General features: G+C 38.9%; 3 protein-coding genes across 6 annotated transcripts in view; 2 read left to right on the top strand and 1 right to left on the bottom strand.

The window, feature by feature from the left end:
• Nucleotides 1-1627, top strand: part of sema3c (sema domain, immunoglobulin domain (Ig), short basic domain, secreted, (semaphorin) 3C) — a 50383-nt gene extending 48756 nt beyond the window's left edge. For all 4 annotated transcript variants that reach the window (XM_005740825.1, XM_005740824.1, XM_005740827.1 and 1 more), the window contains exon 18: nucleotides 35-1627. In XM_005740825.1, coding sequence (XP_005740882.1) covers nucleotides 35-460 — 426 coding nt within the window. In that variant the 3' untranslated portion in view covers nucleotides 461-1627. The remainder of the gene's footprint in view (nucleotides 1-34) is intronic.
• A 1529-nt stretch (nucleotides 1628-3156) lies between these two features.
• cd36 (CD36 molecule (CD36 blood group)) lies at nucleotides 3157-9718 on the bottom strand. Its single transcript, XM_005740823.1, has 12 exons — nucleotides 9457-9718; nucleotides 8914-9074; nucleotides 8636-8780; nucleotides 6120-6275; nucleotides 5945-6036; nucleotides 5720-5769; nucleotides 5540-5609; nucleotides 5123-5310; nucleotides 4891-5009; nucleotides 4720-4793; nucleotides 3833-3887; nucleotides 3157-3737 (listed from the first exon to the last, which is right to left on the bottom strand). The coding sequence occupies exons 1-12, from the start codon at nucleotides 9577-9579 to the stop codon at nucleotides 3564-3566; spliced, it is 1407 nt and encodes a 468-aa protein (XP_005740880.1). The 5' UTR covers nucleotides 9580-9718; the 3' UTR covers nucleotides 3157-3563.
• A 3561-nt stretch (nucleotides 9719-13279) lies between these two features.
• Nucleotides 13280-14803, top strand: part of gnai1 (guanine nucleotide binding protein (G protein), alpha inhibiting activity polypeptide 1) — a 14748-nt gene continuing 13224 nt past the window's right edge. Inside the window, exon 1 of the mRNA XM_005740822.1 lies at nucleotides 13280-13754. Coding sequence (XP_005740879.1) covers nucleotides 13637-13754 — 118 coding nt within the window. The 5' untranslated portion in view covers nucleotides 13280-13636. The remainder of the gene's footprint in view (nucleotides 13755-14803) is intronic.

The following is a 14803-nucleotide window of genomic DNA, read 5'->3' as shown; positions in this document are numbered from 1 at the left end:
TTTTAGCCAGGATTTTTGTTGCATATTTTTGCAGGTTAAGCTGAGTGACCGCGTCCTCTCCACCGAGCACGGCCTCCTCATCCGCTCTGTGCAGCTGTCCGACCAGGGTCTTTACTACTGCCTGACCTCCGAGAATGGCTTTAAACGCACTGTCGCCAAAATCCGTTTGCATGTGCTGAGTGAAGCCATGGTGAGCATGCTGACAGACAAGCAGCAGTCGCCTTGGGCATGGACCAGCTCTTTGCACCCCAAGGTCCTTTTGGCAGCCTTCAGTCCCGCAGAGAACCTGGCAGTGCAACAATACTGCAAAGAGAGAAAGGAGCTCAAGAACCTCCAACAGAGGCAGCAGCAGCAGCAGCCATCGGAGCCGCCCGGACCTCTCAGAGGGGATTTGGCCAAACTGAAACCATTGCTGGACCGGAGGAAGAGCCGCAATAGACGCAATCACCCAGAGGACTGACAGAAGGAGCTTGCAGCTGCAAAAACAGACATGCACAACTTCCTATAGTCCCCACAAAACAGTTACAGATCCCCATATTCCAACTTTCATCTCAACCTCAGAGCTCCGTAGTTGATAGACATTAGAGGGAGAAGCATGGGGAAATGTTATATAGCAATATGTCCTTTTTTTTTTTTGCATGAGGTACTGTGACCAGAAGGCTGTGACATGAGCCATTCTTTTTTTTTTCACAGTCACAACACAAATCAAAGCAGCCCTATTATGACTGCCACTAAGAATCTGTTGTCTCTGCTGACATTGCTAACCATAATACATGTCAGGTCGCCGCTATATTTTAAAGCGGGAGTAGAATTTGAACTAGTTGGACAAAAGCTCACAGTCAATTTGTGCTTCTTGAAAGAAGAGGAAAGTCATTTAAAAAGCTCGTGTTAAATGGAGCTGTTTGAAAAGGGACAAGCAATAGGCAGATGCATGTTTATTAGATGCTACTCCTTTTTGAATATTTTATTTTTTAACTAACCAAACGATTAAATTATGGGACACTCTACAGGACTTTGAGAATATATGTAGTTAGCATACTGTTTACAAAAACAATGGTCATGCTAAGAGCCCACGGCAATAAAAAGTGTGGTGTTGGAGGGACGAAAGTTAAAACTCTATTAGTTCAAAGGCCAAGCTTTACGTCCAGTGCTGATGCTACCCAAATGGCAATTCTTGTTGCATACATGTTGTCTATATTTATTCCTACTACTCAGATGTACATGTGCTGTATGAATATGTGCCTCATGTTTAATCTGCATATTGTATCATAATTCTCTCATTTCCAACACAGACGCATGTTCATAGAAGGTGTCTTAAATCCTCGCCTCGGTTAGATTTTAGCAACCAAGCTAGCAGATACGCACATTTTAATTAGTGTAAAACTACGCAGCTGCTGAAACACGACAGTATCCGTTATTGGATCCACATTTTCTGAGCTATCTCCAGCAACTTGGACATACTTTTAATTCAGAAGTAGTAATTGTCAGTGAGGTAGTCTGTGATTTAGAGCCTTCAACATATGTGAAAAGCCAATTTTTTCCCCCTAAGCATAGTTAATGTAGATAGCGATTATTTGTTGCTTGTGTACAGAGCTTTTTGTTGTTGTTTCTCTGTTTGTTTGGATGTTTCATTCTTTTAATTTAATGTCGTGCCAGGTATTGTGTTTTAAATGTGTATATAATTTCAACATATTTCGCCAACTAACTGCGACTGTGTCTGCAAATTGTAGAGACATACAGTATTATTTTGATTTTGAGAAAAAGACTTTCTAGCGTTCTCTCGTACAGATCTCTCCAGCATCATGTCAACAGTGTAATTTTAGTCTTATGAAAAATATGTATTTCTATTTATTAATGTCATGGTAGCCTGAATAAATTTGTTCAGATCACTCCCAGTTTTACCAACAAATCTTAGTGTTTACTGTACAACCACAGCACAAGACAAACTTCTAATGGTCCTGTACATTTTTAATACTACAGTACTGTACAAAAGTTGGCAACGGGTCTGAATTTTACATTTTTGGTTCAAAGTGTATCAGTATGTACAGAAAAGGTACAACAATGAGTGTGAGCAGCCATCCATTAAACATGGTGGAGGCTCTGTCATTGTTTGGGGGTCTGGATTTCAGCTTGTGGTACTGGAGGTCTTGTGAAAATTAATGGAATTATGAATGCATTAAAGTGCCATCACATTTTGATTCACTATGCAATAGTATACCTGGATAGAAAAACACAATAAAATGCCAACAGTCATGGATTAGCAAGAAAACTTTCAAGTAGGACTCCATGCTTTCTTTTTCAAAAGTTTCCACTCCTGTACCAGTTTGAAGGCTTTGTCTGAGTGGACAAAATTGCTCGCCTGAGGATTTAGTAGGGAGATTGAAATTAAATTTTTGTTGAGCCTCTGGTGTGTAACCCTGTGGACTCCACTGAAAACTGCAATTTAGTCTCTGGGTAGTAGCTGGATACCAAATATCATCACCAGTATTCACTGATGCTTATTTCAGAGATTTGGACAGCCTGACACAGACGTTAAGTTTCACTTTCAATTTAAAGTTCACGGTGAAATCACATGAAACACTCATGCAAGTGGATATAAGAGTAGATCCAAGAGTGATGTAAGCGTAGCAAAAGCACTAACAGCACTGTACTTCACAAACAGACAACATTAAAAGTTGCCAAATATTTAGATCATACCTGGACATGGAAACTTAAGAGGATTCAGACTTTCAAACAGGCCTTGTACACCAAATCTCAAATATAAGTGCAAAGAGACTTGCCTTTTTTTAATCTCAATAAAACGCTTTACAGTATAAGTGACAAGCAAGATTCGTGTGGAACAGCAGACTCAAAGACACCCATAGGACCCTGCAGAGGGTCATTTAAAACTACTAAAGAGTGGCAGAAATACTGTTTTCCTACCAAGCAATCACAAGTTCCATTCACAACCAGAGTATAGTGATCCCACCAGCTTTATTTTATCACTCTGTCTGATTTATAGGCCACTCAAGGTAAAGCAAGTGATGCAGAGATTTGTTTTAGCCATGGGGGCCATGCAAGCTGTATCCTGACCAAAAGGGATATACGGCAGATCTGCTTTCATATCCTGGTAATTATAAAGAACAATGCAGGAATAGGGTATTGGATAACAGTCTCTCTTTTCCAGTATTTATTTATTTTAAATACACTAGTTCAGCAAAGCATACATTCACATAATATTTAAATTCATGTACATTTCTTTCATATGATGGCAAACTATTCCATGTCTCTCTTCTCAGAGGTCTGATGCATTACCTGACAGTTAAGAGTAGTTTCCATGTGCTCTCCCTCTAGAAATCCCTGATACAGTTAATATTACAGTGTTTGCAATTAAAATTATACTTGGCAAATGAGTTCTTTACAGCTTTACAAAATCACAGTATCCCTCCCAGTTATCACAGGAGGTATAATAATTCAAAATAACGCAAACATTTCCAAAAAAGTGCGAGTCTATATCAAAACGTTTGATGTAGCAGCTTCAATGCACTGTGCTCATACAACAAACAGTAAAATGAATGATTCATTCATCCAAGGTTTGCTTTGCTTTTCCTCCTCACACAGAAGAAGGCAATTAAACACACACAAAAGATGATCACACCTGCAATCAGCAAGACTTGCTGTACTATCTCCAACATATCAATGCGGGAGAGAAGTTCCCTCTTAAACATGTCAGCAGTTTTATCATCCAGCGTTGCCGTCTGGTTACACAAAGGACACAGAATATGAAAAAACGACTTATTAAAAAAAAAAGTGAGCAAACAGGCTTCGCACATATTTTTTTACTTTTACGTACCTCATTCATCCAAGCAAGAGGTAATAACGTGTGATCTTTCACTTTGTTAAGCACCCTGCAGGACAAAGAGTTAATTAATTCATATTCACTGCTCTTAAAATGTATTTCTTCAGCTAGTTTTAAAGATTAGGAAATTTGCTTAGTCACTTTCTTATATAAATATAAGAATATAAATAGCTCTTTCATGTAATTTCTCTAAAGCTACAGTTAGCCATAGTTAGCTTATGGCAAGAGATGCATTGAGACAGATAAAAAGCACCTAAATAACTATATTCAATTATCGCTTGGTTGAAACAGTAATAAAATGCCTCTAACTGTCTAAAAACATTTAATTTTGCTATTTTTGTAACACCATAAGTCAAATTAACTCCAAGATGGTTAATGCTATGTATTAGCAAACTGATGTTGTTAGCTACGGCATGTGTAAAGAAAATAGCCGATAGTTTTCTAAATTATTCGCATTCCAGTGCAAGACAAGCTATCCAAATGCTTGAGCTTAACTTAAATAATAGCCTAACACTTGCCAGGATACCACAGTTATCCCATTTTTCTTTAGCCCAAGTCATTTTCTCCTGATTCAGTAGCTCTATTTTTATTTTAGTTTTTTTGTTTAGTTAGACTGCTTAGTCCTGGGTTCTTTACACTGTTGGTAACTCAAGCCACCACACTGTAGCCTTTTGGACATTTTTCATAATTCTTTAACTGGCATACAAGATTGCAAAAAGGCACCTTCATACTGAAAAAAGTCATGTAAGAGTTACAAATTGCTTTGGAAGGGCATAATTGTGTTCTGTCTGTCTGCATCCTTCCACGGAATATTTGTTGAATCTACACAAACAGCAAATTTTCACCTCTTAATTCCTTTAAAAAGGTGAACGATAACTTACGTAATGTCTTTTGCTGGTCCATACATCATATTGACTTGAATTCTCTTGGCAAAATTAAGGGTAAAACCAGTAATCTAGTGGAAATATACAATAAATAAAAGTTAGCATCTACAAACTCCTCTTGTTCCTAAAATGTAAAAAAACATAAAATAAAATAACATTGGTTCATACAGGTTCCACATCCAGGAAAGTTTTATGGTGCTCTTCATCTGGGTGTAGGCCCAACACAACCTGCCGTAGATATTCACTGCCTTGAAGGAAGTGGGGCAAAGAGATGAAGATTGGTCTACCTGTTAAGATGACAAACAGAGAATTAAAAGCTGCTGGGCAGACTGATAAATCCTTATAACTTTAGGATGCATGAATTTCCAATTGAATCATGATATGCTGTATGCTGACTGACCGTCTGAACAGGAACTCATGTCCAGCGCTCCAGCCAAGGTGCAGTTTTTAGTGGTTTCATAATTTCTGCAGAAACATTTATTGTCTGGGTTGTCCACAGGAGAGGCTAGAGTGGATGGTAGGAGGCTGTAGCGGTAGACCTCAATACCTTTAAGATTCATAGTTGCCTCATAGCTAGCTGACACAGACCTGAAGACAAACAGATAAGAAGTCAATTCAGGTTCATCTTTGGCTCCACATAGCAACTTTATTCACACAGGAGTATATAACAAAGCTCTGACCCCTAGTGGTTACTGATAGGATAAAGTCCAAAGGTTACAGTAAAGCTCCAACACTTGCCTTTCCAGGAAATATCAAGAGATCTTGATATCAGGCACGATCAAATTAAATTTTACCTACAAATGAAATTATTTATCACCTGCAGATGTCTGATGAGAAGAAATAGAGGGGTACATCCTTATCCACAAATGGAGCAAAGGAAGAACCATCTAAGGAAAAAAATCAGGGAAAAATCTGTTCATAAGGGTAATTCATCTGCATCAGGAGCTGTAGAAATACGTTACATGTACATGAACACATGTTACTTTATCCTACGTACCTGTCCCGTTGATCATGTCACAATATGTATCATTCCAAAAGCTTAATTTCCTGTGGGACAAGATTGAATTTGTCAGAAACACTGACAATTGACAATTGGATTTAACAACAAAAATAAATAAATGATTGTAGTTAAAATACATGTAACATCTAATTATCCATTAAACTAATTTTGATCAAAGTTACAGACTTCAAATGCGGTGTTTTTAGTCATAATTGTACTCACGTCTCTCCTCGCCATCTGTCAATTACAGACACTTTTGAAATGTCATCCTTTCCAGTGAAGACATTGTAGGGGCCATCAGTGGTACCATTATACTGTGGGAAACATATTTCATTCAAATTTGTTAAATAATTGATTTTTATGCTGCATTTGCCATTTGGTACAAGTGTTTACTTACAGGTGAAAATAGGCCGATGGTGTCTTTCAATATTGGGTCATAGTAACCCCACAACAGCTCCTTAACTGTACGGTGTTGGAATAGGGAAGAATTTGTGCTATTTATGACCATGTCTAGCAAGATATGTGATGCTGGAGGAAGCAATGAATAGGCCCCCTGAAAGAAAATCCAAAACACAAACCCTTACATTTGGAAAATGCTATCATCAATGAAAGTATCACAAAAGAAAGCAATATGGTTCCATATGTATTATGTACATATATTAAATGTGCAAACAAGAGCAGCTGTTGTCTCAGGATATAAGGCAGAAAATAATCCTCTTTTATGAGAGTGATTCTTCTTAATTACTTGCAAGCACTACAAGCAAACTCACACTCATTGTTAAAGCTTTATCAAGCGTGTGTGTGTGTGTGTGTGTGTGTGTGTGTGTGTATAAAGGTGAATATCAAACTGAGTTCAGACAATAAATTAAGATGAGCTGAAGCAGCATTATAAAGTAAAGTGGATCAAAAATCTCCCAACACAGCGTGACAGACTGATAAAGTCATACAGAGAACAATTAGTTAAAGATAGTGATGATGAAGGTGATACTAGATAACACTGAGGTGTCTATAATTTTTCACAAAAAAGAATTCTTGAGAACTTATCTCCTAAAGCTATTCTAAGCATTTCAAAACCTTTTCTCAGAGTGTGAGTGAATATGCAAACATGTTGTATATTTTGCAAACTTCCAGGGCAACGTGGCAGTTAAGCCGCCTATTCATTTAAAGCGTTAAAGTTGTCAGAGTAAGTTGTTGGAGCTGTCAGAGATATTAGCTTCCCATATTAGCATGTTTGGCTATACCATATACTATCTGCTGGTAGACATCTTACTAACCAACCCAAGTATATTGGGTTATATATGTATAATGTTAAAATTAAGATTAGTGTAGATTTGCTATTTTAGTGCAGCTAAATGCATTTCAAATTCAGGTCAACTTCTTTGCTAATCAAAGCCCCATTCATCTAGCAAGTAATATTCTATTTTTCATCCATTCTCTTCCATTTATCCAAGAGGCAAGGAACACCTTAGAGAGGTTGTCAACCTATCACGGGGCTAACAGAGAGACAACAACCACCATGCTAACCACTGCACCACCATGCTGCCCTCAATATTCAGTTACCAATTTGTGCACTTGTTCCAGACAGACCTGGAGGTCAGCACCCTGTTCCAGCAGGTGTGTTTAATGAACTCTCAGTCTAACCCTTAACTCTGAGTTGATTAACTCTGATTTAGGAAACTCAGCTTTTTGGGTTCCAGAATAGCTAGTTAGTTAATTTCAGCACAGTCTGAACAGTCTCTATTTTTGTCCTGTGGACTGAAGAATGTAAATGTGGATCTGTACAGCAGGGGGAAAAGAGGAATTGTAACTTTCAGCATCATCAACTCAGTCATTTCTAACCCAACTTAAATTTCCCCTAAGAGATTAAAGGCTTAAATCCTGTCAAATTTTACCTTCCAGTTTTAAATGTAATGAATAGGCTGTAAACGGAAAGAGCATAAAGACCCGTTGGTGACCATATGAAACCACCCATTGTGAGGGAAAAATGTGTATTCCCTGACTGGTTGGCAGATGGTTGCTAGCGGTTGCTGGCATTTGCTGTGAAACTAAAGATCTCGTCAAACAGGCCTACAGATTGATCAGTGATCCCGTAGTAACAGCTGTTCTCTAGATCCCCTTTTCCATTAGTACCTACTCGGATCACTCGCCACGGTTTTCAGAGTTTTCAATTTGATCATAGTACCTGGGATAAGGTACTAAAATGAGTACAGGTGATTTCTAGAGGTTGGTGGGAGTCGTACGCAATGAAATTGACCCGTTTTATTATTTTAAAGTTATTAGTATATTGCAGGGATTATTAGAGTAATGTACAGTAAATGTTTCAGTCTAGTGTATAGCTGATGTGCTGTCCATAAAGTCACTGTGGTAACAAAACCCTGTCTAAATATAACAAGTAACCACCTAACATCTAACTAATTAGGTTCACAGCAGACCAGAGTTTAAGATCTCTTTCTGGAATAGAAAGCTCAGGATTTCCATTATGTCAACGTTAACAAGCTCAGAGTTTGCAATAAATCCGCTTCCTTGAACAGGTTTCCAGGTTCCTCAGTGGTATCACAAAAAAAAATATTAAATAAATAAATAAATTAGTTCATGAAATAGAAACAGAAAATACACAATTTCTGCAATACATTGATGAGCCCTTTCTTTTATCCTTGCTTTCATTCGTGATTTAAATGAACCATCCTGGAAGGTAGAGTGTAACCCTTCTTTCGTTATAAACAAAATGATACGGAGGGTCATAAGACAAAAAAGGTTTGGAATCTAAAATTAATGTTTGAAAAGCAAGCCAGCACAGCTTGCCTTGGCATGTGCTCGTACTGGCATTAGAAAAGAAAAAAAGAGGGTACAGAAACTGTTAAAAGCAGAGCTGACACAAGTTGGGAATCACTATGCACGGCCCCTGACACTTACGGCCACTGCCAGGTTGAGTGAGGTGACTGTGTCTTCCTCTGGTCCCACTGACATGGATGGTTCGAAGATGGCACCCAAGGGCAGCACGAAGGAGGCAGTATTATTGGGGTTGAATGTGACGTTCGCTTTGGGAAGATATCTTGTCCTTAATGAGGAGAGGGTCATGAATGCATGTGGTGTGCCATGAGATAAATGTGATAAAGGACTAAAACAATATTACTATACCGAATGACTTTGAAATTAAAATGATATGCAGGAGGAAAACAAATCCAACTTACTTATATGTGTACGGTCCTTTTTCCTGTACCTCTGGAAATGCACCTTCCTGTACGACCTGCTGTGGGTTTTTCACGTCAAAGAACCAGAACTGCCTGTAAATTGCGATCTCTGAAGCTGCCCAGTTGTCATAAGCTGTCGTTCCAGGCTCAATGACAGCTTCCTAAAACCCCACAGACACACACACACACACACAATCTATTTTTAACATGCCTCAAGACTGCCAGCAGGCCAGCAGCTCCCCTGATACATGAAAAAGGAGGATGCTCTGTTATTTTAAAAGATCGTTCAGATTTAGACCGTCTCTACAATGTCTAAAAAGAAATCACACATGCTTTTGACAGACGAAAACAAGACGGCACGCCTGGCTTTCTGCACGGCTTCTTGTTTAGTGCTTGGAGCAGCTTTCCACAACATACGCCTCTTCCCTCTCATTTCACCTGATTCACCTTGATCTCCACATACACACACACACACACATACACACACTCACACTCTCTATCACTCCCTATCCTGATTCCAAGGGTGAAACATGAGCACCATACCTTCTTGACTGTCCTCTCAATGATCATGTCCCCCACTGGGATAAGGATGCCTCCCAGGATGGCTATCACCGCCCCAAACACAGATCCGGCTAAAAGCCCGCACTTAATGCTAAAGCAGCCCATGGTGGTGTGTGTTGCCTTCCTTCCAACCGTACGTCCGTCTGGCTGCCTGGCTGCTTGTTCTCCTTCTGTCTCTGTGTTTGTGGTGTGTGCTCGTATGTGCAGCTTGCCCGTGTATCAGGAACAGCAGCAGCAGCACAGGCAGGCGGTACTATCAGAGGAGTTGACAGAACAGCAAAGGCCAGGTAAAGGCACACACATATCTTGCAGGTGCCAGATAAATTAAGTTATATAATGACAAGACAGGATTATGGTTCAGCTGATAGGAGTTTTAACCTGGTATGAGTAAGCACTTTCTGGCAAGGTGATAACAGTTTGGCTGAGGAGAAAGGTTGAAACAGGACATGGGGTGCGAGTATAACGTGAGCAGGTTGTTATTGTACATGATTTTGTTAGATTTTAGTTTATTCTTATTGCAAATTTTATAATAAAACCACTGACAAAGATGTATAAGAGTATATAATAGCAGTCCTTTCTTATTCTGATCCATATTTTATCCATATGTATATCTAGTCATCTCTAGCCTGTTTTACTACTTCTACTCATTTACAGTCCTGGGGAAGACCACACAAGCTCAAAAAGAAGAAACACATAAATCATTAAGAATATTCCCATTATCACAGTGCATTTATAATGCCTTATCTGTATTTGTGTCTGTGTGGCTGGAAATGAATTGCACGTTATCTCGCAAAGATATTTCCCCCCATGCTTATCATGAGTCTATGTTGAAATTATTTTTTATTGGCATTATTTGTTTTGAGCTTGCTCAGCTGCAATATAATATTGATTACAATCATGCAAGGATGGAAAAATCATTTAAAGGTTGTTGTCATCTTTTGTGTTTCTTTAATTACATAGTCTGGCATGGTGAACAGCACTAAAATCGTTCACACTTGTTTTAGTTAATAGATTAATAGATGGGTCTTTCTGGCTATACAGGACCACGTGCTAAAAAAGACTGCATGCCTGGTGTGCCATTTCAATATTATAAGCGGTGAGAAAGAAAATTAGCGTGGATTTGTTTTGAAATTCATTCCTTATAAGCCTTATTCAGAATCACTGAATACTACACTTCCCATAATGCAACTGCCTTTAGACCCTCCCTGGGAAGCACACAGATTCTAAAAATGCTTTCTGCTATGAAGGTGACGCTTCAAGCCGAAACCATAACAGCCCCTATGACATCACCCTGACATGATGAGGTGTAATTTTGTCCGATTACAGAAAGCTCTTCCAGTGTAACAATAGTCATTATAGTACTGCTTTCTAAAGGGGGTATTTTACCCAATCTGACAAGCAAATTACTCCTTAGGTGTAAATCTATTGGAGTGCCTCTTTTAAACGTTCTGAATTCGTGCAGCTTGGTGCTGTGCAAAAAAAATATCCACTCAGGATTTCCACCACATGCACTCTGAAGTTACGTGTTATTGCCACTAGAGGGCAGCACCACCTTTGCCTCGTTACTCGCCGCACGTTCAGCACAGTGGGCCTGCTTACACAATAATTCCATTACATATCTTTGCCTAAGGCCAGTCTCTGTCTGCTTAAACAAATACAGTTGTCAAACAGGATGAATCTCACCTGACTGACTTCATTGTTTATTGCAAGTGTGACTCCAGGATTTCACTTTGCATGGGCACACACTACACCTACAGGCTTTTTCTTTTCTTTACTTTAATGTCTTTAGTTATTTCTAATTTGAAACATGTAATTTTAATCATAAAATGTCTAAAACTAGGGGAAGAAAAAACTTACTAGCAAACTGTTTGGATGCACACAAAATTGGTCTGTATTTCTTAAAAATGTACACCTTTATAAGGGCTTTATTGATTTAAAAGCCATGTAGTGCTCCCACGGGGCTTTGAGTCTTGTGAAGAGCAGCACAACAAAACAGTAAGCAATGTTTAAAAAGAAGGGCATTAAATATATTCCGTAAGATTGGCTTACTTCATCTCTCTGAAGAGTCTAGGATGTTTTTCTGTCACCTTCTTCAATTAAACAGAAGCGACTTTCAAAACAGAATGTAACTTTTCTAGCACTATGGTACTGCTGTTAAATATGTTAAATATTAATTCTGTTCTAGCTCCTTGACTTATGTTTGGTCACCTTACACCTACAAGCAAATTTGTTTGTTTGTTTGTTTTTTTAATCTGGAACAGTCAAACATTTTAAAAGTCCATCCATTTATCCATCATCTTCTTCAGGGCAGTTCAGGACTGGGTGTGTCTGTTGGGACGGGTTCCCTAGTCTCATAAGGTGACATGAGGTGGGGTACACCGGTGTTAATTAACAATGCTTTTTTTTTCATTTGGCTGGTTAGACACACATTACATTGACTTGTTGCACCATCCCGTGGTACAAACTGGTAATGCTTTACAGTAAATGTGTTCAAAGTTGTACTTTCTTCATATTTTGATGATAATTTCAAGTAGTTTTGGAACATTTTCAGCTATTTTAAGCACAGAAAGTTACAGGATTTGTTAAACGAAGAGAAAAAATAGATACAGTGCTTATGGCTGCAAGTAAAACCCGGGAAAGTATTTTATAACTTCTTCTTTTTTTTAAACTGAGGTATATATCTTCACTATGTCTAGTCATCATGTTTTCGAAGAATATGAATGCACCACAGCCATACAGTATTTTATAGGTTACATTTTTTTAAGTCTTTTTCTTTCAAATTCTCCCTTTAGGGGTCACAAAAGTGGATCATCTGCCTCCATCTCACCCTATCCCCAGCACCCCCTCTGTCACACCAGTCTTCTGTCCTCTTTCATTACATCCATATAACTTTGTTTTCTTGTATAAAATTATATCAGCTTTTAGTAGTACTAGTGGTAGTACTGCTTAGGGTGTACAACCTAAAATCTACTAGCAAATTGTATGCAGGAGATGAGCTGCATAACCAATCTCCACATTAAACAGGACTAAAATAGAAAGGTCAGTGTTGTATATTTGCATGTACTCATAAAAAGTCACATTTGTAAATAAAAGTTGTACAGAAAGGCAACGAAATGACGTTTGCTCCGCAGGAATGTGTGCACAAAAGTGCATTGCTTACTTTGAATGCTCAGACTTTGTCTGCCAGGCTAAATTATTTAAGCCACAAACAATGGTTGTGACCGGCTGTGAATGGGTGGGGGATGGGACTGCTATGGTAAGAGGTGTAGTTCCCATGGGAGCAATACATGCTTGTTATGTAGCCTAACCAGTTGCAATAAGTCTAAGCAGATGTGGTGAAATATTGAATTAAAGTGAAACACTGCATAGTACTGTAAACATGTCATGGTTATTTAAAAAAAATTATATTTTTCACATATGGTGAAATAAAAATGTTGTATACTGTTACTCAAAATAATAGTTTTAAGTTAGAAAAAAATTGTTTTATTTGGGCAAGCAGTTGTAAGCTATGGGTGTGCTGTGGGAATGCTTTTCAATTGATCACATTTCCAGTTGACGGTGATTGCCTTCAAAATAAAAGTTTCATACGAATCGCTTGACATTTATTCTTGCTAAAAGAAAATAATAATGAAATGATTAAAAGAAAGAAAATCTTGTAAAAATATATAATGATTGATTTTCGATGCACGTAATATGTAAAAGTATAGCATAAAGCGTATTTTAAGGGATTTTGTATGCAGTTTAAAGGTGTTTCTTTTATTGTGGAAAATTAAGCCGGAAGTGTTGATTCCGTTGCTGCTTTCGGAACACAGTACAGCGCGCACCACCCGCAACTGCACACACAGTACTAAGCGCTGCAACGAATGGAGGCGAACGGGTGGGAGAGACATCAGCAAGGAATTGTTTCGCTGTCGAAATAGCTTTCCCTCGGATTTCAACCTGAGGACATTTCAGTCGGGTGAAGAAAAACTGAGTTGTTGCTGTTTTTTTTTTAAAGAAAAGTCGAATCGCTTTCCCTTTCCCCCTGAAGAGCTCGATTGCCAGTCATTTAAAAAAAAGGGCGTGTGTACGGGGTGAAGGCAGCATTAACCAATTAATGTGGGTATATATGATATTTTAGACATTCTTTGACACCAGCTGGGTCTAAAGGACACAGTCGAGGATGGGATGCACACTGAGTACCGAGGACAAGGCTGCGGTGGAGCGCAGTAAAATGATCGACAGAAATCTGCGGGACGACGGGGAGAAGGCAGCCAGGGAGGTCAAGCTTCTGCTGCTCGGTAAGGAAGATTGGGGTGGAGGGGGGCGGTGAACGAACTTCGCTGTGTGTTCGCCCGCAGAACTGCTAGTTCAAAGGATACGGTTGGGAACACACCCTGCTGTGAAACCCACGTTAACCACCCTGGTTAATGGTCAGTGTTGGGGTTGTGTTAGATTACATTAGTTGTGAAGTGTTGCTGAGTTTCCGCATCGCTAGCTTACACCCCTCCTCCTTGCTAGCTACAGTTAAGCGTCCAATCTTCTCACTTGTAACACAACCTGTCCTTTTAAAAGGAAAAACGACACCAGTGTGGCCGAAATACCAGTGATATGTCATTTTGCGTTTATTTGGCTTTTTTAAGGGGTTAGTTTTGTAGTTTGGTTACACATGCATGGCAGATTTTTCTTTCTTTGTTTTGCCAGCTGTTGGCGTTAATTCTTTCAGCCCGTCTCCGTGGAGAATTTATTGACTAAATCCTTTCAACAATGGCACATTTCCTCTCGTCTGGTCCGGTTCAGTGCAGTGAAAATAGGCCTTTGGCTCATTAGGGGCCCAGGCCTGAGTCAGAGTGACTGAAAACTGTTTTTTGTTTTTTTTTTACTTAATTCGTTTCAGGACGTTATAGGTTAAATTCCTATTGTTTCCTATTTTATAACACTGTTTCCTTGTTCTCATCTGAAGACGTAAGCAGGCGTGTTGCAAGCAATAGGCACACAGCTTGTGCAACAAATGCAGAAAATTACAGTAATCAAGAGGCCAGAATAAAGGCTGATTCAGTTAGGAGAAGCCACATAAACATTAGCAGAACTCATTTAAACAAAGCTGTAACCGATCAACTTACAACCGAAGTTGTATGAAGTTAGATGCTGATGTAGATATAGTGGCCTCATGCCACTTCTTTGCAGTGATCATTTTTTTTGATTGATCTTCATTTGTGTACCCGAATCCACCTAGTATATGCTGTTGCTGTGTTAAATTGCCACTGACCTCAGAGATGTAATTTAAATGGCACAGCACACCCACTGATAACTATTACACTTCATAATTATGATTTGTTGCGTTTATTTC

This window comes from Pundamilia nyererei, unplaced genomic scaffold, assembly GCF_000239375.1.
Source record: "Pundamilia nyererei isolate P.nyererei 1_Seehausen unplaced genomic scaffold, PunNye1.0 scaffold00104, whole genome shotgun sequence".
Taxonomy (NCBI): Eukaryota; Metazoa; Chordata; class Actinopteri; order Cichliformes; family Cichlidae; genus Pundamilia; species Pundamilia nyererei.
This window is presented reverse-complemented; position numbering and strand designations above follow the sequence as displayed.

Excerpts from the sequence above, each read along its gene's own strand:
- cd36 (XM_005740823.1), bottom strand. The coding sequence starts at position 9,579 with ATGGGCTGCTTTAGCATTAAGTGCGGGCTTTTAGCCGGATCTGTGTTT. Across the intron at positions 8,781-8,913 it reads AAAGGACCGTACACATATAA|GACAAGATATCTTCCCAAAG; the intron begins GTAAGTTGGATT and ends CTCCTCATTAAG. Across the intron at positions 6,037-6,119 it reads CCATCGGCCTATTTTCACCT|TATAATGGTACCACTGATGG; the intron begins GTAAGTAAACAC and ends TGTTTCCCACAG.